We start from the raw sequence: 21,877 nt of genomic DNA, 5'->3' as shown, positions 1-21,877 counted from the left end.
ATTGAAAATAAATTAAAATACATGTTTCAGTTTGATAGCTTGGGAGTGATACTTAAAAACCACCCAAGGCAAAGAAGGTGAAGGGTGTTGGGAGGCTGGAGCCTCCTTCCTGGTCAGCACCCGGGGATTGTGAGTGATGGCCTTGCTGTTCCAGAGAGGCAGGGAGGGGCCTGCTCTGCTCACCAGGCTTTGTTATTGTAAATTCCAGAAACCAGCAGGAGACACAGAAAATAGGGCATTTGCGTTAATGGTGGCAAAGGGGACAAAATGAGGGAATATGTGTACACTTCTTTTTTTCTCTTTTTGAGATAGTCTCTCTCTCCCAGGCTGGAGTGTAGTGGCGTGATCACGGCTCACTGTAACCTCTGCCTCCCGGGTTCAAGCAATTCTTCTGCCTCAGCCTCCGGAGTAGCTGGGACTACAGGTGCGCCACCATGCCTGGCTAATTTTTGTATTTTTAGTAGAGACAGGGTTTCATCATATTGGCCAGGCTGGTCTCGAACTCCTGACCTCGTGATCCACCCGCCTTGGCCTCCCAAAGTACTGGGTTTACAGGCATGAGCCACCGCACCCGGCCTACGCTTCTTAACATATAGTAGTAGACTTTCAAGTGATGATGAATGTTCTGTGCGTAATCATCTCACCTTTGGAGACGAAGAAAGGAGAGAATGCAAACATGGTTGTTTACAGACTTCAAGACTATGGTGGTGTCAGCCTAAAAACAAACAGAGAGCAGCTTTCGAAAATAATATTTATTTGGGAGCAAAGCATTGCAGTGGGAATATGCATTCCACAGTAAGCTCTGTGCGTAGTCAGAGCGGTACAGGAAGACGAAGGTTTTTAAAGGAAAAATGAAGAGGATTACATAATTGCTTTGAGATAATTATTTTTGGCTACAAGGATCAATAACAAGGGTGATGCCAATTTGAGGTTGGACAGGCAGTGGCTGGGCAGGTGTTGTTGCAGGAGTATGTTTTGTATGTAAGGTGGTAATGGCCTTTATGCAACGTTGTGGTTTTTGTAGAGTCTTTTGTGATAGTTTTTGTTATCAGGCATTTATACATAAGACTCCTCTTCATGGCCTTCCCCAACCTATTTCAGGACTTTTTCTTCTTTTTTTTTTTTTTTTAACACAAGTGACTCCATTTTGATTCTGATAATTTTCCCATTCCCTCTTTTGATCAAGATCTTTCTCCAAAAGCGTTGCTGATCAATCATCCTGTAGTTAGGTTTTGATGTCCCTCCGTGCTTGGATGGACCTGACTTGGGTTGCTGGTCTGGTCCTATGTTGGAGGGCGTGAATGGTGGCCAGGAGTCAGTGTCAAAACCCTTTCAGCCACATTTGAGCAACAAGGGAGCTTTGAAGGGAGTGGCTGTGAGGCTAAGAGATGGGGTTTCGCCATGTTGGTCAGGCTGGTCTTGAACTCCTGACCTCAGGTGATCTGCCTACCTCGGCTTCCCAAAGTGCTGGGATCATAGGCGTGAGCCACCAAGACCTGCTGAGACTTGTTTCTTAAAATGTATCTAGTTTTGGCCAGGCGTGGTGGCTCACGCCTGTAATCCCAGCACTTTGGGAGGCCGAGGCGGGCGGATCACGAGGTCAGAAGATCGAGACCATCCTGGCTAACACGATGGAACCCCGTCTCTACTAAAAATACAAAAACTATCCGGGCGTGTTGGCGGGCGCCTGTAGTCCCAGCTACTTGGGAGGCTGAGGCAGGAGAATGGTGTGAACCCGGGAGGCGGAGCTTGCAGTGAGCCGAGATCGCGTCACTGCACTCCAGCCTGGGCGACAGAGCAAGAATCTGTCTCAAAAAAAAAAAAAGTAGTATTTTAAAATAAGTGTTACTCTTTCTCTTCACATTGATCACATCGGAATCTCAGATTTAAAAACCTCTTGAGGCTTGGACAAAACATTAGATTTTACCTAGTCTGAAGGTTTCTGAGCCTACCAAGAAGGGACACTTTTAATTTATTTACTATACGCCTGGGAACCCTTGAAGTCAAGCTTTCTATGCACATTTAAAATACAACATTTCAACCAAAGCCTTGATAATGTAGCCCATGTCTCTAATTGTATCCTGCTATACAGAGAGGGCAGATTTTTACTGGACGTATGCAACTATATATATTGTCATAATAATACTCAGAAATGGTTTTCAAATTTTGGAGGAGTCAAGTAGAAGACAAAGCAAATGCTTTCACCTCTGTTCACAAAAGTATACTTTACCAAATTGTTATAAACTACAGATAGCTTAAGAAAGAAAATTGCCTTAAATCTGGTAAACAAAACATTTAAGTAGAGAACTGGCTGGGCGTGGTGGATCACGCCTGTAATCCCAGTACTTTGGGAGGCCAAGGTGGGCAGATATCAAGGTCAGGCAATACAGATCATCCTGGCTAACATGGTGAAATCCCGTCTCTACTAAAAATACAAAAAATTAGCCGGGAGTGGTGGCGGGTGCCTGTAGTCCCAGCTAGTCAGGAGACTGAGGCAGGAGAATCGCTTGAACCCAGGAGGTGGAGCTTACAGTGAGCCGGGATCTCGCCACTGCACTCCAGCCTGGGCGACAGAGTGAGACTCTGTCTCAGAAAAAAAAAAAAAAAAAAAAAAGAACCAATAGTGTTTTAAGTAAAAATCATACAAACATTATCTTTATCAATTACTTATTTTATTTATTTATTTATTTATTTATTTATTTATTTTAGACAGAGTCTCTCTCTGTTGCCAGGCTGGAGTGCAGCAGTGCAATCTCGGCTCACTGCAACTTCTGACTCCCCAGTTCAAGCGATTCTCTTGCCTCAGCCTCCCAAGTAGCTGGGATTACAGGCATGTGCCACCACGTCCAGCTAATTTTTTTGTGTTTTTAGTAGAGACGGGGTTTCACTATGTTGGCCAGGAGGGTCTCGAACTCCTGACCTCGTGATCCACCCACCTTGGCCTCCCAAAGTGCTGGGATTACAGGCGTGAGCCACTGTGCCGGCTCAATTATTTAATTTTAAGTAATTTTTTGTTCTGCTTGATCTGAATTAGCAGTTTCATAAACCCATTAGTTTATTTATTAGAGTTCTGGGAATTTTATTTAATCACTGGTTCTACAGTTACTAGAAATGTGTTCAAGAGTACTTGTTAGGGTCTTTTCCATGAAAAGCCATTTTGGAGTATAGCTAATTTTAAATGTTTTTAGGGACAAATCAACACAATAACTATGGATGACAAAACACAGAATAGCCAGGGTTAAGAACCCGACAAACATTTATTATAATCGGGAACTGCCAAGGACATGTAGTTATTTCTATTACACACAATTTTTTTTTTTTTTGAGACAGAGTCTTGCTCTGTCACCCAGGCTGGAGTGCAGTGGCGAAATCTCCGCTCACTGCAAGCTCCGCCTCCCGGTTTTACGCCATTCTCCTGCCTCAGCCTCCCGAATAGCTGGAACTACAGGCGCCCGCCACCACGCCTGGCTAATTTTTTGTATTTTTAGTAGAGACGAGGTTTAACCGCACTAGCCAGGATGGTCTCTATGTCCTGACCACGTGATCCACCCGCCTCGGCCTCCCAAAGTGCTGGGATTACAGGCTTGAGCCACCACACCCGGCCCCACACATGTTTCAAGATAGCAACCAGAATCATGACTGACAGCATCACATCAGGACCATTAGACTTTTACAAATTTTACATAATCTTTAAGATACTCACATCAATAACATATCTCTACAAATATAGCTTTAAAGTAGATTTAACATAAGTAAAATATGATTGATAATGTATTATCTAATTTTTGAAACATTTGTATTGATAACATATCCATAAATGTAATTGGAAGAAGAGCTACTATCACTGATCATTTGACAGTGTTTCCCATGGAGCAAGTAAGCCTAATCATTTCCTATCACCATGAGATGAGAGATACATTTTTTATGCTCTCCAGGGGCCTAACTGGTAAATCCCCAAGTTAATTTTAGGTCAAAAGATTTAATTTAGAATTTTGATCCTGGAGAGGCCTGCCAAAGATGTCAAAAAGTTTACAATACTTGCGCAAGACAGGATCACAGCTCATTGTGAAATAACAGCTATTTATTTAAGCAGAGTAGTAATTGAAAGACTTTAAAAGCAATACAGAAAGGCATGTGAAATTAAAAAACCTTAACCCTTTTAAAGCTCAGTTTTCCTGAGTAATCAAAAATCTAATAGAGATAACACAGGAAGTTATCCTAATAAAATATAAATCCTTTGTTTTTTTAGTCCAGTTACCAAAAGGTGAAGGAAAACCTCCTGCAGTTTATTGCTTTTCCTTATGGGAAGCCCATTTGGATATCTCGGAAGTTGAACCTGATGAAAGGTACTTAAATTTAATCAGAAGCAGGAAGAGTGTGTTCAAGATGTTGAGTGTACACTATATTATAGAGTAATATACACAAGAAAACTAGTACTTTGAGCGGGGAATACATGGATCTTAGAGAAAGTGAGAGCATGTGAAATTTCCTTGTTACATAGAACAATTCAGACACATCAAGAAAAAGCAAGAGTACAGAATTAAGTTATACTGGAGGAAAAGATTGCTTCTTCAGGTCTTCAAGATAAACATTTTAGCAGTGGGCCATAATAGCAAAGTTAGAACTGAAGGCAAAAGTTACAGGAGCTCATAAAAAGGTTGAAGGAGAGAGTTATCGTCTCAGACCTTATCGGGGAAGAAAGAGCTGAAGGCAGTGATGTGTGACCTGCCAATCATGTGCTATGAAATGCAACCAAAGTTGAGCTTCTGAGAGATGAACCTGAGAAGCTTTAAGATGAAAACCCTAGGCCGGGCGCGGTGGCTTACGCCTGTAATCCCAGCACTTTGGGAGGCGGAGGCGGGCGGATCACCTGAGGTCAGGAGTTTGAGACCAGCCTCAACATGGAGAAACCCCGTGTCTACTAAAAATACAAAATTAGCCGGACGTGGTGCTGCATGCCTGTAATTCCAGCTACTCGGGAGGCTGAGGCAGGAGAATTGCTTGAACCTGGGAGGTGGAGGTTGTGGTGAGCTGAGATCGCGCCATTGCATTCCAGCCTGGGCAACAAGAGCGAAACTCTGTCTCAAAAACAAACAAACAAACAAAAACAATGAAAACTCTACCTCAAGAAGTGAAATTACCATTCTGAATGAAAAAAAAAAATTTCTGTCTTGAAACTAGAGAAATTAAGTGGCTTTCAGGAAAAAATGTGGCAGAAATAGAAACTGTCAGCCAGGCACAGGGGCTCATGCCTGTCATCCCGGCACTTTTGGAGGCTGATGCAGGAGAATCCCTTGAGCCTAGTTTGAGACCAGCCTGGGAAACATGGTGAGACCCTAGTCCTACAAAATAATTAAAAAATTAGCCAGGTGTGGTGGTGTGTGCCTGTGGTTCCAGTTACATGGGCGGCTGAGGCAGGAGGAGCGTTTGAGCCTGAGAGGTCGAAGCTGCCTGTGAGTCATGATTGTGCCATTGAACTCCAGCCTGGTGACAGAGAGAGTCCCTGTCTCCAAAATAAAAAATAAAAGATAAAAAATTTGGAAATGAACCAGGCATTTAATGAATATCTATTGTTTAAAATACCATAAAACTTGAAGTTTTTAAATTACATAAAAAGCTTATTTATAAACATGTATACCATTTATATTTACAAAATTTATTTATTTTTAACAATTATATACCTAGATTACTTATTAAAACTGAGATATTAGACAAAGCCAGTCATCACTTAGTTATTTCTCTGTTAACCATTTTTATAGCCTGTGCATATCAGGTGTTCACCTAAGAACCTTAAAGTTAAAAATATGGTTATTTTGTCAGTAACTCAGAAGATACAGCTATTTTTATTAAACCAACAATATTAAATTAGTCTTATGAAATAATTGTACAAAAAGTTTTATTTTAGGCTGGGTTTATAGTTTTATAATCTTTGTGTTAAACCCTAATGCATGAAAACATCTAATGAAGACCAATATAAAACTGTCTGCCACAAAACCTATGCAACAATATATTAATATGTTGACAATTGTGAAGACATTTTTATTTTTATCAACAATTTAGAAACTAGTTTATTTATTAAAGATATACTTAAGTCACATGAACTAAAACACATTTGGGTTAATTAATACAGAGAGCAAGTCGGCCCTTAATGTCATTAGTAGTTTCTTGGAAACTGTGACTGGGTGAAGCAACGTCCAGCAGGTCCTTAAATAATGTCACTTTGTTCAATGCTATTTCATTATTTTTATTTTTATTTTTTACTTTTTTTGAGATGGAGTTTTACTCTGTTGCCCAGGCTGGAGTGCAGTGACACAATCTCAGCTCACCAGAACGTGCCTCAGCCTCCTGAGTAGCCGGGATTACAGGTGCTCACCACCACCCGACTAATTTTTGTATTTTTAGTAGATACGAGATTTCACCATGTTGGTCAGTCTGGTCTCGAACTCCTGACCTCAGGCAATCCGCTCGCCTTGGCCTCCCAAAGTGCTACGATTACAGGCGTGAGCCACTGTGCCCGGCCACTTTTGTATTTTTAGTAGAGACAGGATTTCACCATGTTGGCCAGGCTGGTCTCAAACTCCTGACCTTAGGTGATCCACCTGCCTCGGCCTCCCAAAGTGCTAGGATTACAGCCGTGAGCCACTGCACCTGGCCAATGCTATTTCATTATAACATTGATGAGGAAAAAAATTGGTTTCATTATACATTGTTTTGCTCAAAGTCACAGTTTCCAACAACCTATTCACAACATTGAGGACTACTATATTTTATATGAATGCTCATTTATCTAAGCCAATCTGAACAGAATTTAAGGGTCCATGCTAGATCTTACCATGAAGACACAACATAAAACTTAATACATGTACATATGTGTATATGCCCTGAAACATATCCACACACAGAAATATCTTAGAGCTTTCATTTTAGAATTTTAGTCATGAGACAGTAAAATATATAAACTCACGGGTTTATAAAAGACAGCTGGATCCAGGCACCTATTCACATGCCTGAACTTTATTTGCCCTGATAGGTAATCTAATGAAGATGGTGGACCAAGATTTTGGACAAAGCAGTTTGGTTTTAAAAAATCTCTTTTACCCCGACTCTTTTTCTTTTTCCAGTTTTAAATGAGTTTAGGGTTACATTTTCAGTGTTTACATTTTAGCTAGGACTGGATGAATTGTATAAGGAAGCAAACTCTCCAAATAGCCTTGAACTGGTAACAAATGTATCTTTTGTTTGCCCATCTGGTTTGCCTGGTTAATGTGAACAGGGAAGCAGTTTAGCAGGGTTTCCTGTGTTTGCTTGGCTTTTTCTTTTTGGCCCCTGTGTGGCAGAAAAAGCAATTTTTATGCCAGAGACACCTCGTATTATTGCTCTGAGCTCAAGATTTTGACTTGTTTGATCTGTGAGCCTTTTATAAACATTTATCTAATTTTTTCCTTAGACTATCAGTCCTTCAACTAACTTCCAATACCCTAAACAATTGGCAAAACTAAATTTACCTTAGGAGAGATGATCCTTAGGTCTAGGTTGTGAGTTTTGGTTTAAAAAATCTTGGCTGGAATGCCGTAAGCAGTGAGTTTTATCTCAACTCCAGTAGAAAAGTCAGCAGATTTAAAGTAAGCAGAAAAAAAATAGAGATAGAGAATTTAGAAGACTTTATATGCTAACTCTATAGTTGCAGAGATGTTTTTAGAGAATTCAGATAAAGATCATTTGAGGCCGGGTGCGATGGCTCAAGCCTGTAATCCCAGCACTTTGGGAGGCCGAGACGGGCAGATCACGAGGTCAGGAGATCGAGACCATCCTGGCTAACACGGTGAAACCCCGTCTGTACTAAAAAATACAAAAAACTAGCCAGGCGAGGTGGCGGCGCCTGTAGTCCCAGCTACTCGGGAGGCTGAGGCAGGAGAATGGCGTAAACCCGGGAGGCGGAGCTTGCAGTGAGCTGAGATCCGGCCACTGCACTCCAGCCTGGGCGACAGAGCCAGACTGTCTCAAAAAAAAAAAAAAAAAGATCATTTGAGTTCTGAATGTTTCTTGATGTAATTTGTCTATTAGTTTAAAAATGTGTGTGAAAAGAAGCCATAATATACAGCTAGCTGGAGTCCCAGAAGACCTGACTTGACAGAATCTCATTGACTTGACTTAAGAATCCCATTCTGTTTTTTTATTAATCTCTCAGGAGCAAAGGAAATCCTGTACATTCTGTCAGCGAATGTCAAGAGTTTGGACAGTGTTTAGATAGTGACTTTTAACTAGCCATCATATGCCTACCATTTAGAATGTTTGTTTTTCTCTTGGAAGATTTTCAGAAACAAGCAAGGGAAAAAAGACGAATCATTTACAGACACATAACTAAACCAAAATCAGTGTCGTCACAAGCTTTAACTCAGCATGCAGATCAAACAAAATATTAGATTAGACATTTAGAAAGAAGCAAAAGTAAATTAACCAGAAAAGACATGGCTCAGAAACAGAATGTCAATTCTGCAGAAACCAGAGTACTCAAACCAGCATGTCTTTCTACCAAAAAGGACTTCAGAAAAGACAAAAAAGTCTTTTATCATCCTAGTAGGGATGTAAGGCAGCCTTTATTAAGGCAACCTTATAACCAAAACAAATCCAGAATAATATAAAAAAGCTGGGAGTGTGGACCCGAGAGAAGACTCGCCATGGCCAAAAAGGCAAACTGCCAGCAGAGAGTTCAGAGGGCTCAAGTACCACACGCCCTTTCTAAGAATCATCACTTCCGGCCGGGCGCGGTGGCTCATGTCTGTAATCCCAGCAAATTTGGGAGGCTGAGGCAGCTGGATCACGAGGTTAGAAGATCGAGACCATCTTGGCTAACATGGTGAAACCCCGTCTCTACTAAAAATACAAAAAATTAGCCGGGCGTGGTGGCGGGCGCCTGTAGTCCCAGCTACTCGGGAGGCTGAGGCAGGAGAATGGCGTGAACAGGGGAGGTGGAGCTTGCAGTGAGCTGAGATCTCGCCACTGCACTCCAGCCTGGGTGACAGAGCAAGAATCTGTCTCAAAAAAAAAAAAAAAAAAAAAAAGAATCATCACTTCCTTCCCATAATGATCCTTTTCCTGATTCCACTTCTGACACATTTGTGTCAATCTAAATAACAAACAAAGAGGCTCTCTAAAAGAAATGATATTTATTCAGGAATAGGGCATTGCAGTGGGAATATGTGTGCCATAGTGAACTATGTGCACAGGGAGGTATGGAAAGATGAAGGTTTTTAAAGGAAACATGGGGAGGATTACATACTTGTTTTGAGTTAATTTTCTTGGCTACAAGGATCACTCACAAGGGGGATGCCCAGTCTGAAGCTGGACAGGCAGTTACTGGGCATATGTCCTCGCAAAAGTGTAAGATTTCAATGATCTTTATACAAGGTTATGATTTTTATAGTCTTTTGTTACAGTTTTTGTTATCAAGCATTTACACATGAGAATCCTTCTCTTCATGGCCTTCTCTGGCTCTATTTGTCAGGATTGTTTTTTTTTTTGGTTTTGGTATTCTTTTTGAGATGGAGTCTTGCTCTGTTGCCCAGGCTGGAGTGCAGTGACGCCATCTTGGCTCACTGTAACCTCTGCCTCCTGGGTTCAAGTGATGCTCGTGCCTCAGCCTCATGACTAGCTGGTATTACAGGCACCTGCCACCACACTCAGGTAATTTTTGTATTTTGTTGGCCAAGATGGTCTCAAACTCCTGAGCTCAAGTGATCTGCTCTCTTCAGCCTCCTGAAGTGCTAGGATTACAGGCATGAGCCACTGCACCTGGCCTGTTTTTTGTTTTTAATACAAGTGACTCCATTTTAATTCTGACAACTTTCACAGTAGCTTATCTTCAAAGGCGGTGCACTCCCAGGATTCATGTACTTTTTTTTGTCCCTTCCTTTTGGATCTGGGCTGGCTTTGACTCTTTTTTACCAACAAATGTGATGCTGAATGACACCTGAGGCTGTCGTAAGAAGCCTTGTAGCTTCTGCTTTGGTGCCTTAGAACTTTTGTCCTAGGAGAAACCAGCCACTGTGGTGGAAGTCTCACTACCCTGAGACTTCTATGCTATGAGAAAGCCCAAGCTAGCCATTTGGAAAAGCCACATGGGGGAAAACTGCCTTGCCAGCCCCCAGCTTTCCAGCCGTCCCAGCTCACGTACTAGACATGCAAGCGAAGACATCATTTTTTTTTGGAGGTCCAGCCGCTATAGTTTAGATGTGATTTGTCCTTGTCAAAACTCATGTTGAAATTTGACCCTGAGTGTGGCAGTGTTGGGAGGTGGGGCCTGGTGGGAGGTGGTTGGGTCATGGGGTGGATCCCCCAGGAATAGATTAATGCCCTCTATGGGGGTGAGTGAGTTTTTACCATCTTGGGAATGTATTTGTTCCTGTGAAAGCAGGTTGTTAAAGAGTCTGGCCTCCTCAGATTCTCTGTCTTGCTTCCCTTTGCCATCCTTTGCCATGTGATCTCTGTGCACGCTGGTTCCCTTTACACTTTCCACCACGAGTGGAAGCAGCCTGAGGCCCTCACCAGATGCAGCTTCCCAATCTTAAACCTTCCAGCCACCAGAATCATGAGCCAAATAACCCTCTTTTTTTTTTTTCCTTCCCCAAGACGGAGTCTCGCTCTGTCACCCAGGCTAGAGTGCAGTGGCACCATCTCAGCTCACTGCAACCTCCACTTTCTGTGTTCAACCAATTCTCCTGCCTCAGCCTCCTGAGTAGCTGGGATTACAGGCATCTGCCACCACGCCCGGCTAATTTTTGTATTTTTTGTAGAGATGGGATTTCACGATGTTGGCCAGGATGGTCTCTAACTGGCTAGTCTCGAACTCCTGACCTTGTGATCTGCTTGCCTTGGCCTCCCAAAGTGCTGGGATTATAGGCGTGAGCCACTCTGCCTGACCCCATAAACCTCTTTTGTAATGGATTCCTAGCCTCAGGTATTCTGTTACAGCAACACAGGATGGACTTAGACACCAGCACAGTTGAGCCCCACACAACCACAGTCCCAGCTGTCAGTTGACGGCATTCTCAAGAGACACCCCCAAGCCAAGAACCGCCCAACTAAGCTCAGTCAACATACAGAACCATGAGAAGTAATCAACTTATTTCAAGCCATTGTAGTCAGTGACAGAAATATTTGCAGTGGTCCCCACATCCTGGTCTTCATGCCCTTCATGACCTCACCTCTTGAGTGTGGGATGAACCTACTGACTTCCTTCTGAAGAACAAAATGGAGCAAAAGTGGTGGGATGTCATCTGTGAGATTAGGTTATAAAAAACTGTAACTTCTGTCTTGCTGTCACGCTCTGGCTCTTCTCATTTGCTCACTCTGAAGAAGCAAAGCTACCACGTGGTAAGCTGCGGGATAGAGAGCCTCATGTGGCAGAGAATTGAGAAAGATCTCGACAGCCCGTGAAGTGCTGAAGCCTGCCCATGACCACATTGTGTGAGTTTGGTGGTGGACCCTTCCCTGGTCGAGCCTTGAGATAACTGCGGCCTCAGCCGAAACCGTGATTGCAGTCTTGTGAGAGATCCTGAGCCAGAGGACCCAGTTAAGCTGCACTGGATTCCTGACCCACAAAGGCTGTGAGACAACAAATGTTGTTTCAAGCCACTAAGTTTTGGGGGCAATTTGTTATGTAGCAATAGACAACTAATAGACCTGCTACATTTTAGCATCGTTCATTATACTGTAATAAGTAATGGGAACAAGTACTTTGACCAGAAAGCAAAACTAATGGCCTTATATTGTCAGTAAGTGCTGAGCAGAAGAATGCCTGTGTTCCTGGTGGGTGTTATACAACTTGATGAGCACGATAAAGCATTTGAAGCAGTAAGAGCGAGACTTGCTTCTAAGGATCAGTGCTTAGGAGTAAAGGAGCCACTGGAAAGTAAGCTGCCATGCCTGCTGCAAGTGGTACAAACCCTCCTTCAAATTATGGGAGGGAGGGGCTCTGGGGAAGGTAGCTCCATGAGGGAACTAAGCAAACAGGAAGCACCTCAGTTCATGCTGTGCTTTTTGGAGAGAGGTTGAGTCAACTGAAGATGGGTATCTGGGAGCTGTCAAAACCTCAGGCGAAGAGATGTCTCTAACATCAGCTGTCACAAATTATAACTTTGCTTGAGGGGAAGCCTGGATTGTGAGATTTTCCTGCCTTGGAATGAAGAATATTGAATTAGAGTTGTTGGTACTGAATTCTTCTATACTCTCTGCACTGAGCACGCAGATCAATTTCCTTTTTTTCTACAAAATCTTCCATATATGGATGTTATGGACTGAGATTTATATGTTGAAGCCCTTGCTCCCAGTATAGCTGTATTTGGAGTAAGGAAGTAATTAAGGTTAAATGAAGGTATAGGTGGGGCCCTCTTCTGATAGGATTAGTGTCCTTATAAGAAGACATTCTGTCTCCCTCTCCCTTTCCCTGCACACACACACTGAGGAAAGTGTGAACTGAACACACAGTGAGAAGTCATTGCATGCCAGGAGAAAGCCTTCACCAGAAACCTCATTAGCCAGAACCTTGATCTTGGACTTCTAGCCTCTAGAACTGTGAGAAATTGGCAAATGAGACTCTTGAGTTGCTATCAACTTTGAAAAATAGCAGGGAGTGGCTGGGTGCGGTGGCTCACACCTGTAATCCCAGCACTTTGGGAGGCCGAGGCGGGCAGATCAAGAGGTCAGGAGATCGAGACCACGGTGAAACCCCGTCTCTACTAAAAATACAAAAAATTAGCCGGGCGCAGTGTTGGGTGCCTGTAGTCTCAGCTACTCGGGAGGCTGAGGTAGGAGAATGGTGTGAACCTGGGAGGTGGAGCTTGCAGTGAGCTGAGATTGCGCCACTGCACTCCAGCCTGGGCGACAGAGCGAGACTCTTATCTCAAAAAAAAAAAAAAAAAAGAAAGAAAGAAAGAAAGAAAAATAGCAGGGAGTATGAGTCAGCTAACTATGGACTGGTGGGCTTGACTTTGGTCCTATTCTGGAAGGAATTATTTAAAAGGATGGTTTTTTGGCTCGTAGAAAATGAAATGAATATTAGATGTGAGTAGAGATTTTTCTAAGAATAAATGATGTCAGACCAATCTAATTTCTGATGTCTTAGATTCATTTTGGAATAAGGTAGAGTTTCAGACACACACACACATATATATGTATATATATACACACACACGTATACACACACACACACACACGGCTCAAATTCCCCAATTAAGTGAGATTACTGGGAGAATGCTGTGGACATGGTATATCTGGACTTTAGAAGGCTTTTAAATAAAAGCAAAGTTTATCAATGTGGGCTGAATAACTGTGGTTGGAGAGACTATACCCGGTGGCCCATTTGTGCCCAGCCTCTGCTGGTCACCATGTCCCTGTTGCCTTCATCATTGCATGGGACACTGGCCCTGGAAGGGCATGGGCCTGGGTACAGGACACCTGGGTTCTTACCGGTAGTCCCTGAGAAGAATCACTCCCTCAGGCCTCAATTTTCTATCTGTAAAATGAGGATAATGACCAGCTCATATCCCAGGGTCTCAAGCTTTGCATGTGCTCAGCAAATGCTGGCTACTCTCTTAAGATGGCATGATCCGGTCAGGTGCAGTGGCTCACGCCTGTAATCCCAGCACTTTGGGAGGCCGAGGCGGGCGGATCACGAGGTCAGGAGATCGAGATCATCCTGGCTAACACGGTGAAACCCCGTCTCTACTAAAAATACAAGAAATTAGCCAGGCGTGGTGGCGGGTGCCTGTTGTCCCAGCTACTCAGGAGGCTGAGGCAGGAGAATGGCGTGAATTTGGGAGGCAGAGCTTGCAGTGAGCGGAGATCGTGCCACTGCACTCCAGCCTGGGTGACAGAACAAGACTCCGTCTCAAAAAAAAAAAAAAGAAAAGATGGCATGATCTCAGATGGAGAGCTGAGGATACGTCATGAGAATGGAATAACGGGCTGAATGGGCTGAAGCCGCCAAGACATGAACTGATGCTCGGACTTCTACGGACCTCACCTCATATACAAAATTTATACACATATAATACATAAATTAGCTGGGCGTGGTGGCATGTGCTTGTAGTCCCAGCTACTTGAGAGGCTGAAGCAGGGTGACCACTTAAGCTCAGGAGTTGGAAGTTACAGTCGGTTATGATCATGCCACTGCACTCCAGCTTGGGGGACAGTGTGAGACTCTGTCTCTGAGAAACAAAACAAAACAAAACAGGTCATGGGCCAGGCATGGTGGCTCATGCCTGTAATTCCAGCACTTTGGGAGGCTGATGCGGGCAGATTGCTTGAGTCCAGGAGTTCAAGACCAGCCTGGACAACATAGTTCTGAAACCTTGTCTGTACAAAAAAATACAAAATTAGCTGGGTGTGGTAGTGCATACCTGTAGTTCCAGCTACACGGGAGACTGAGGCCGGAGGATCTTTTGAGTGGGAGGCAGAGGCTGCAGTGAGCCAAGATTGCGCCATTGCATTCTAACCTGGGTGACAGAGCGAGACTCTGTCTCAAAAACAAACAGGTCATGTGAGAAATGGCTGATAGAGCACAGCAGGCTTCTTAGAGCCCAGAATATTTTGGGTCCCTTTCCCCTTTTCATAACATGGGTCATAGCACCTTTCATTTCCTTTTCTATCACAGCTGTAATTAAGTAACTATTTATTTAGTTGAGACAGAGTCTTGCCGTGTCGCTCAGGCTGGAGTGCAGTGGCGTGATCTCAGCTCACTGCAGTCTCCACCTCCTGGATTTAAGCAATTATCCTGCTTCAGCCTCCCAAGTACCTGGGATTACAGGCACCCGCCTCCACACCCAGCTAATTTTTGTATTTTTAGTAGAGACGGGTTTCACCATGTTGGCCAAGATGGTCTTGAACTCCTGAGCTCAGGTGATCCCCGCCTCAGCCTCCCAAAGTTCTGGAATTACAGGCGTGAGCCACCATGCCCGGCCAATGAAGTAATTATTTCGGTTATTGTTTGTTCTTGACTAGAAAAGGACAGGGACCTCATCTGTCTATTCATGTTGTGTTTCCAGGGCTGAGAGTTGTTTCTGGCACACACAGAGTGCTCCATTAATGTTTGAAGAACAAATAAATGAGAAAACAAGTATGACGGGAGAAGAGGAGCCGCGGGCCACGTGCTTTACATCCTTGAAGGAGTGTTGGGAGAGAGGCCTCTTGCTGACCTGCGTGACGCTGGACAGCAAATCCAGCGGGATCTGACAGGAAGGAGTTGCCAGGAGGTAGTTCGGAGCCAGATACACAGTGAGGGCCAGTGGTCCCTGGGGTGGCGAGAGTTTCCTCTTGCTGGAGATGCCTCGGGAGAGACCAGGCAGCTGACACAGAGCAGGGGTTTCCACGTCACGTCATGCCACTCTGGGCTGGAGGTAGATACTGGCTGCCTCTAGGCAAATGTGGCCAGCAAAGGTGCTTTGTTTAGTCCCTCCCAGGGTTTAAGATATTTTTTCAAATTAGTTTCCAACATTTTAGAATCAGAAGTGTCGAAAGACAAAATGACAGCAAATTTAAAGATCCTAAGCAGCTTTAATTCATGATTCTAGAATTGGGTAGCCCTCAGAACCAACAAGTTCAGAGGACTCCGGGACTGCAACGTGGTTGGACAACATTTATGGACAGAAAGTGGAACTGAGCCTCAGAGACGGCTTGATTGGTTACAGCTTTGTGTTCTAGCTTATTTGAATCAGCTAACCACCTGAATGACAGAAGCTCAGTGGCTGTGATTGGCTGAGACTCAGCTGTTTGTTACAAAAGCATCCTCCTCAATTAGGGTGTCCTCTCTTTTATGTTAACTATGCCAGGCTGCAGCTTCTTATGTAAGGACTCAAGCAGGGAGGCATCCTCAGGCCTAAACATTTAACAGAAGGTGTCACATGAAAATGCATGTTTGGGCTGGGTGTGGTGGCTCAAGTCTGTAATCTAACAGGCCCCTGGGGTTGGCGACCCCTACTGTAGCGCATAGAGCTGCCTCTGACTCACCCCTTCCTGTGCCCCACGTCCCTGTTAAGCCTGTCCCTGCAGGTACCGAGTTTGTGTTCTCTGATCTTGTTGCTATGAAGAACCCTTTCCCTCTGCGTGTGTATGAAAAGAACTCGAGAAATAATCTCTTGTTATTCCTTGAAGAGTTGCGGTTTAGGATTCAGAGCACTAATGAAATTTTGTGTTACTATTCCTTGGTGTCCTGGCTCAGACTGTGCTTTGCCTGGTATCTCCTCTTTTTCCCCCCGCTCTTCCTAATATCCACCTCACCCTCCAGATTCAGCCCCAACTCTGCACATTCTCTCCCCTACGTTCTCCACTCCCCCAAGGCGAGTTAGGCACCCTTCCTCACTGTAGCACCCTGAGCTAAGGGTACCTAACTTACTGTTGGTAATTTTCTTTGCCTGTAATTTCACTGAGGGCAGGAACTGTTTCTTATTCATGTCCACACCTTTCTGCCAGTAGTAAGCCTGTTTACAGTTTAGTGAATGAATGAGGATACATTGCAAAGGAAGCCTGGGAGTCCTTTATTTAACTCATGCAGATCGACTTTAAACCCACAGCACAGGAGAACACGGGACATTTTGAGTAATGCTCCAAAGAGAATCTCAGAAATATCTAAACCTTGGTTCTCATCCATTCTTGATTACCGAAATGGAGAACAGTGAGCCAAGACGGTAAATCAGAAAAGTGCTTTTGGTCCACTGGTCTCTTCACACTGTGTCGAAGCCCCGGATCCCCACTCCTGTTGCAGCGCCCGGCAGAGTGGGGCTTGCACTTTCAGGTCCATTTCCAGCTCTATGGGATGCAGGATCCACAGGACATCCTTTCCCAGGGCCAGAGCCTGGGATGGAAGCTCTCACACTATGCGTAGCTGCAGTCTAGAAGCGGCTTGAGGGAGAAGCTACCAGAAAGAGCCCGGAAGGTCTGTCATCATTCGGGGTGGCAGAAGTTTGCCCTGGCTTTTAACCTTTTTTGGGGTCACGAGCCCCTTTGGGAATGAATATACAGCTATAGCTCCTCTCCCTAGAAAAATGCAGACATCCGTAGCGTTTTCCAGACAACTGCAGGGCATTCATGGACTCCCGAGGCCCATCCTTTCGGCCCAACACTCCAGAAGTAGGAGTGAGTGAATGAGCAGTTTCCCTGCCTTAGGGACAAGAAGTAAATTAAGTCATTCATTCACTCATTCCTTCTGTCTTAAGCCCCAGCTCAGGGCTAGCCTGGGTGCTCCCGGCCGTGGGGCTCCGCCCTCGCAGAGGGCCACGAAGCGGGGTCACCCCTCTCGCCGCGCGCCCACCCCCCTCGCCGCACCCCCGAACCCCGCCCCGCTCCGCGCGCCCCCGACCCCGCCCCGCTCCGATCCGCGCGCCCCCTTCCGCCGTGAGAGTCCCTTCCGCGCACGTGACCTCGGCGTCGCGCTCTGATGAGTTTTCCGCTGCCGGCCGCTTCGGGGCCGCTGTCGCTCCGGCTGCGGCTGCCGAGGCTGCTGCGCGGCGCCCGGCAGGCTCGGGACGCGCGGTCCGGGGCCGAGAGCTCGGGGCGTCGAGATGGAGCCGTGAGTCCCAGGCCGAGTGGGCGGGCTGGCTGGGCCTCCGGACACTGCGGCCAGAGTTGGGGCTCCCTGGCTCCCGGCGTCCAGCCGCGGGGTCCCTGGCGCCCACGTGGAGCTAGGGGCAGGGAGAGGGGCGCTGAGGGGGGCTTCGCGGGCGGGTCGGGCGGAGGTCCCTGCGCGGGGCGAGAGTAGAGCGGGGCCGGGGCTCCCTCCGGCGTGCCTGCCCGGCCGCGGTTAGAGACCGGGATGCGGTCGAGGTTCCGGGACAGGACTGCGAGCGGGAGCTTGCACTGGGGGGCCGGGAGAACCGGGGGCGCTGCGGCCCTTCCCCGGCGGAGGGTGACCGCCCGCTCGGAGCCCCGTCGCCTCCCGGGCAGCCTCTCCTGCCCGAAAGGCCTCGCCCCGTCGTCCCTCGGTATCGAGAGGGCCCCGCGCTGCCCTGCGGTCTCGCCCAGCGCCGGGTGCGAGGCCCTCAGAGGCGATTGGTGACGTGGGCACCAGTGAGCCTGGCGCAACAGCCCCTTTGGACCCGGGGTGCCGAGTTTTATGAGTTTTATGCGTTTTACGATCTGCTGACTTTGGGCTTATTTTTTTACCTCTTTGAAGTCCAGGGTTTGTAATGAGGAAAAACCTGTCGAGGGCCCTATGGACGCCATCCCTAAAGCTTGCTTTTGATGCAACAGTCGCCTGGGTGTTCCCCTGGGCGCATCTGGAAAAGAAGCAGACGGAGTTAACCAGAGGGTTAGCGCCGCGTGGAGTTGCAGGAAGTCCGGGAGAAGGAGTGGCTCAGCTGTGCAACCGCATCTGGCAGAGGAGGCTTCCAGGGCCGGCTCCCTGCACTGAACGCAGCCTCCGAGGTTCCTGGGCGCGCTTCCTGGCTTATATGCGGTTTTTGAGGCAGAAGGGTTTTGTTTGGATCTCTGCTGATTTCTCTGGCTTTGGACGTGGTCAGAGAAGTAACATCCAGGCCTGTTGCCTTTACGCAAGTGCCTGTGACATCTGTTTTTCCTTCTGCTTCCTTAGAAGTTTCTGACTTTAGTGTGTTGCTTTAGCACCTCTTGGGAAACTGGAATGGCATTAAATATCAGACCTATGTGGATGTTTTAAGTATTTTAAAAGCCAAGTGGAGGTAGCCAGTACTACTAACTGCCGCTGCACAACTCCAGAGGGCAGCATTCTTGTGCGGCCTATGTGAATAACACTGCTTGGAATACCAAGGGAACGGTGTCTTGTGGAACTGTGGCCTTGTAGCAGAGTGACAACTGCGTGTTATAGGGGGTCTCTTACCGCCGCCCCTTGGAGCTGCGTAGGTGAGCTGGGTGTGCTTTTTCAGTAGGAGAGAGACCAGGAGTGTGAGGTGGTGAGGGCTTTGGTCAGTACAGGGATCTGGGTCTTCTGCCAGGGTCCTGTGCTGTTACGGGACAGGGAACTAGACCAAAGAAAGCAGTTGACTAAGGAAAGGTCCCGAGGAGGACAAGCAAAACACAGCTTGAATTTTGTGCGAGTTTGACGCCTTACTCTGTGCAGCAGTAAGCGCTTTGTGCCTCAGGCTCTGTGGAGCACTGAGAGTGTTAGGGAAGAGGGAGATGTGGGTATCTGGAAATCAGCCCACCTCCATCGGCCAGGACCTACCTGGAAACTGAGAAAAGTTTGGTAGCAGGTAAAATCCTCCTAAAAAACAAGCCTGAAAATCCGAAGTGCGTCCTGGACTTAGGTGACTGAGTGCTCTCTGTCCTTGGCTGGTGTGCCTGAGAGCCCAGAGGTGAGAAAGGTGAGAAGGAAGAGAAGCCCAGGGAAAGAATGGGAGAGAACAGCCGCTTGGAGGAGCCAGGGGCAGCTTCAGCACTCTGCTTACCGTGTGTAGGGGACCGTCCCTCTGCAGACCCTGGCCCTGTGACCTCACTCATTCGGCCCAGCCTGCTCTTTAAAAAAGTAGGAGAGATTGCCATCAAAACCCATCAGCAAAAAGAGGTAGCGGTTCTTACGGCTTTACTTTGAACTCTCCTGCAATCTCCATTCCTTCCCTGATGATGCTAGGGATGGGAAAGATGCCAGGAGTCTGAGGATGGTGTGGGGCGTGTCTCATTTGCTAACTAATGTGACTTCTTGTTTCAGCTATAGGGCTGCACGGAGTTGAGACTTTCTCATGCTCACATGTTGCTTTGGTCTTACTTTAGCATTTCTCTGCAAATTTAAATAAGGCTGTTTTTTGTCTGTATGTGTCTTGCTTGGCATGTGAAGCCATTTTTTAGCGTGTATTTTATGTGTTTCTTTCATCCTGGAGACATTTCACTGTAGAAGTGTATTAGAGCTGCCTTCGGCCAGCAACAAAGCGTGGCACAGACAAATTAAGTACCATGGAGCCCTGCTGTGGTTTCAGGGTCCTGGGCCTCCCGAGTCTCCCTGTGCTTTTGAGGGTACACCAGGCTTGGGTCAGTATCCTATTCCTGCAACAATTTAATTATTTAGGACTTTGTCTCCTAGAATGGTTTTTTTGTTTTGACCAAAATGATCTCTAGAAATAGTAAAAGATAACTGTGAATGTTTATCATGTAGCAGGTGCTGTTGTAAGCACCTTACATCCATTGTTTTATAGAATCCTCACAATCACATTTTGTGAGGAAGTTTCTCTTTTCCCCATTTTGCAGATGAGGAAACTGAGGTATGAAGAAAACAAGTGAGTTTGTCAAGGTCTTAGAGCTGAGCCCAAACCATGGGCCACCTGGCTCTAGAGCCTACACTCCTGACTGCTCTACTCTGCCCGTCTCAGTAACTCCTGAGAGTTAATGGTTACTTGGCAAGGGTTTTCATGCCGTAACGGATTTAATTGCCACAGCATTGTTAGGCCTGTGGGCTCCCAAGTTTCCTGAATTTTCAGGAACGGGGTGTTTGTTTGTATTTTGAGACAGAGTCTTGCTCTGTCACCCAGGCTGGAGTGCAGTGGTGCAATCTTGGCTCACTGCAACCTCCGCCTCCCGGGTTCAAGCGATTCTCCTGCCTCAGCTTCCCGAGTAGCTGGGATTACAGGCAAGCGCCACTGAGAGGTGACAACATCCTAGCAGCCCGCGCTCTCGGCACCTCCTCGGCCTCCGCATCCACTCTAGCGGCGCTTGAGGAGCCCTTCAGCCAGCCACGACACTGTGGGAGCCCCTTTCTGGGCTGGCTGAGGCCAGAGCCGCCTCCCTCTGCTTGCGGGGAGGTGTGGAGGGAGAGGTGCAGGCGGGAACCGGGGCTGCGCGCGTTGCTCGCCGACCAGTGTGAGTTCCAGCGGGCATGGGCGCAGGCTTGGTGGGCCCCGCACGCGGAGCGGCCGGCTGGTGCTGCGGGCCCAGGACAGTGAGGGGCTTAGCACCCAGGCCAGCAGCTGCGGAGGTTGCGCCGGGTCCCCTAGCAGTGCCAGCCCGCAGTCGCTGCACTCAAAATCTCGCGGGGTTTAGCTGCCTTCCCTCGGGGCAGGGCTCGTGACCTGCAGCTTGCCGTGTCTAGCCCCGCCCCCATGGGCTCCCGCGAGGCCAGAGCCTCCCCAAAGGGCGCTGCACGCTACTCCGTGGCACCCAGTCCCATCGACAGCCCAAGGGCTGCGGAGTGCAGGTGTGACTTGGAACTGGCGGGCAGCTCCGCCTGCAGCCCCCGTGCAAGATCACTAGGTGAAGCCAGCTGGGCTCCTGAGCTGGATGGGGACTTGGAGAACTTTTATATCTAGCCGGAGGATTGTATGTGCACCAATCAGCACTCTATCTAGCTAATCTGGTGGGGACTTGGAGGACTTTTATGTCTAGCTAGAGGATCGTAAATACACCAATCAGCACTGTGTCTAGCTCGGGGTTTGTAAATACACCTATCAGTACTCTGTGTCTAGCTCAAGGTTTGTAAATACACCAATCGGTACTCTGTATTTAGGTAACTCTGTGTCTAGCTAACCTAGTGGGGACTTGGAGAACTTTTCTGTCTAGCACTCTGTATCTAGCTCAAGGATTGTAAACGCACCAATCAGTACTCTGTCAAAATGGACCAATCAGCACTCTGTCAAAACGGACCAATCAGCTCTCTGTAAAGTAGACCAATCAGCTCTCTGTAAAATGGACCAATCAGCAGGATGTAGGTGGGGTCAGATAAAGGAATAAAAGCAGGCTGCATGCGCTAACCAGCTGCAATCTGCTGGGATCGTGTGTCATGCTGTGGAAGCTTTGTTCTTTGGCTCTTTGCAATGAATCTTGCTGCTGCTCACTCTTTGGGTCCACGCTGCTTTTATGAGCTGTAACACCGTGAAGGTCTGCAGCTTCACTCCTGAAACCAGTGAGACCACAAACCCACCTG

The 21,877-nt window shown here is 46.8% G+C and overlaps 1 protein-coding gene across 2 annotated transcripts in view; it reads left to right on the top strand.

Annotated features, from left to right (window-relative positions):
- TMEM181 (transmembrane protein 181) overlaps window positions 1-21,877 on the top strand; it is a 115,043-nt gene that overhangs the window by 13,501 nt on the left and 79,665 nt on the right. The window contains exon 1 of one of the 2 annotated variants that reach the window (XM_038001156.2): window positions 17,423-17,563. The exons of the other annotated variant lie outside the window; for it this stretch is intronic. Coding sequence (XP_037857084.1) covers window positions 17,556-17,563 — 8 coding nt within the window. The 5' untranslated portion in view covers window positions 17,423-17,555. Of the gene's footprint in view, window positions 1-17,422; window positions 17,564-21,877 lie in introns of those variants that run through there. 2 annotated transcript variants of the gene reach the window in all.

Source organism: Chlorocebus sabaeus, chromosome 13, assembly GCF_047675955.1.
Source record: "Chlorocebus sabaeus isolate Y175 chromosome 13, mChlSab1.0.hap1, whole genome shotgun sequence".
Classification (NCBI taxonomy): Eukaryota; Metazoa; Chordata; class Mammalia; order Primates; family Cercopithecidae; genus Chlorocebus; species Chlorocebus sabaeus.
This window is presented reverse-complemented; position numbering and strand designations above follow the sequence as displayed.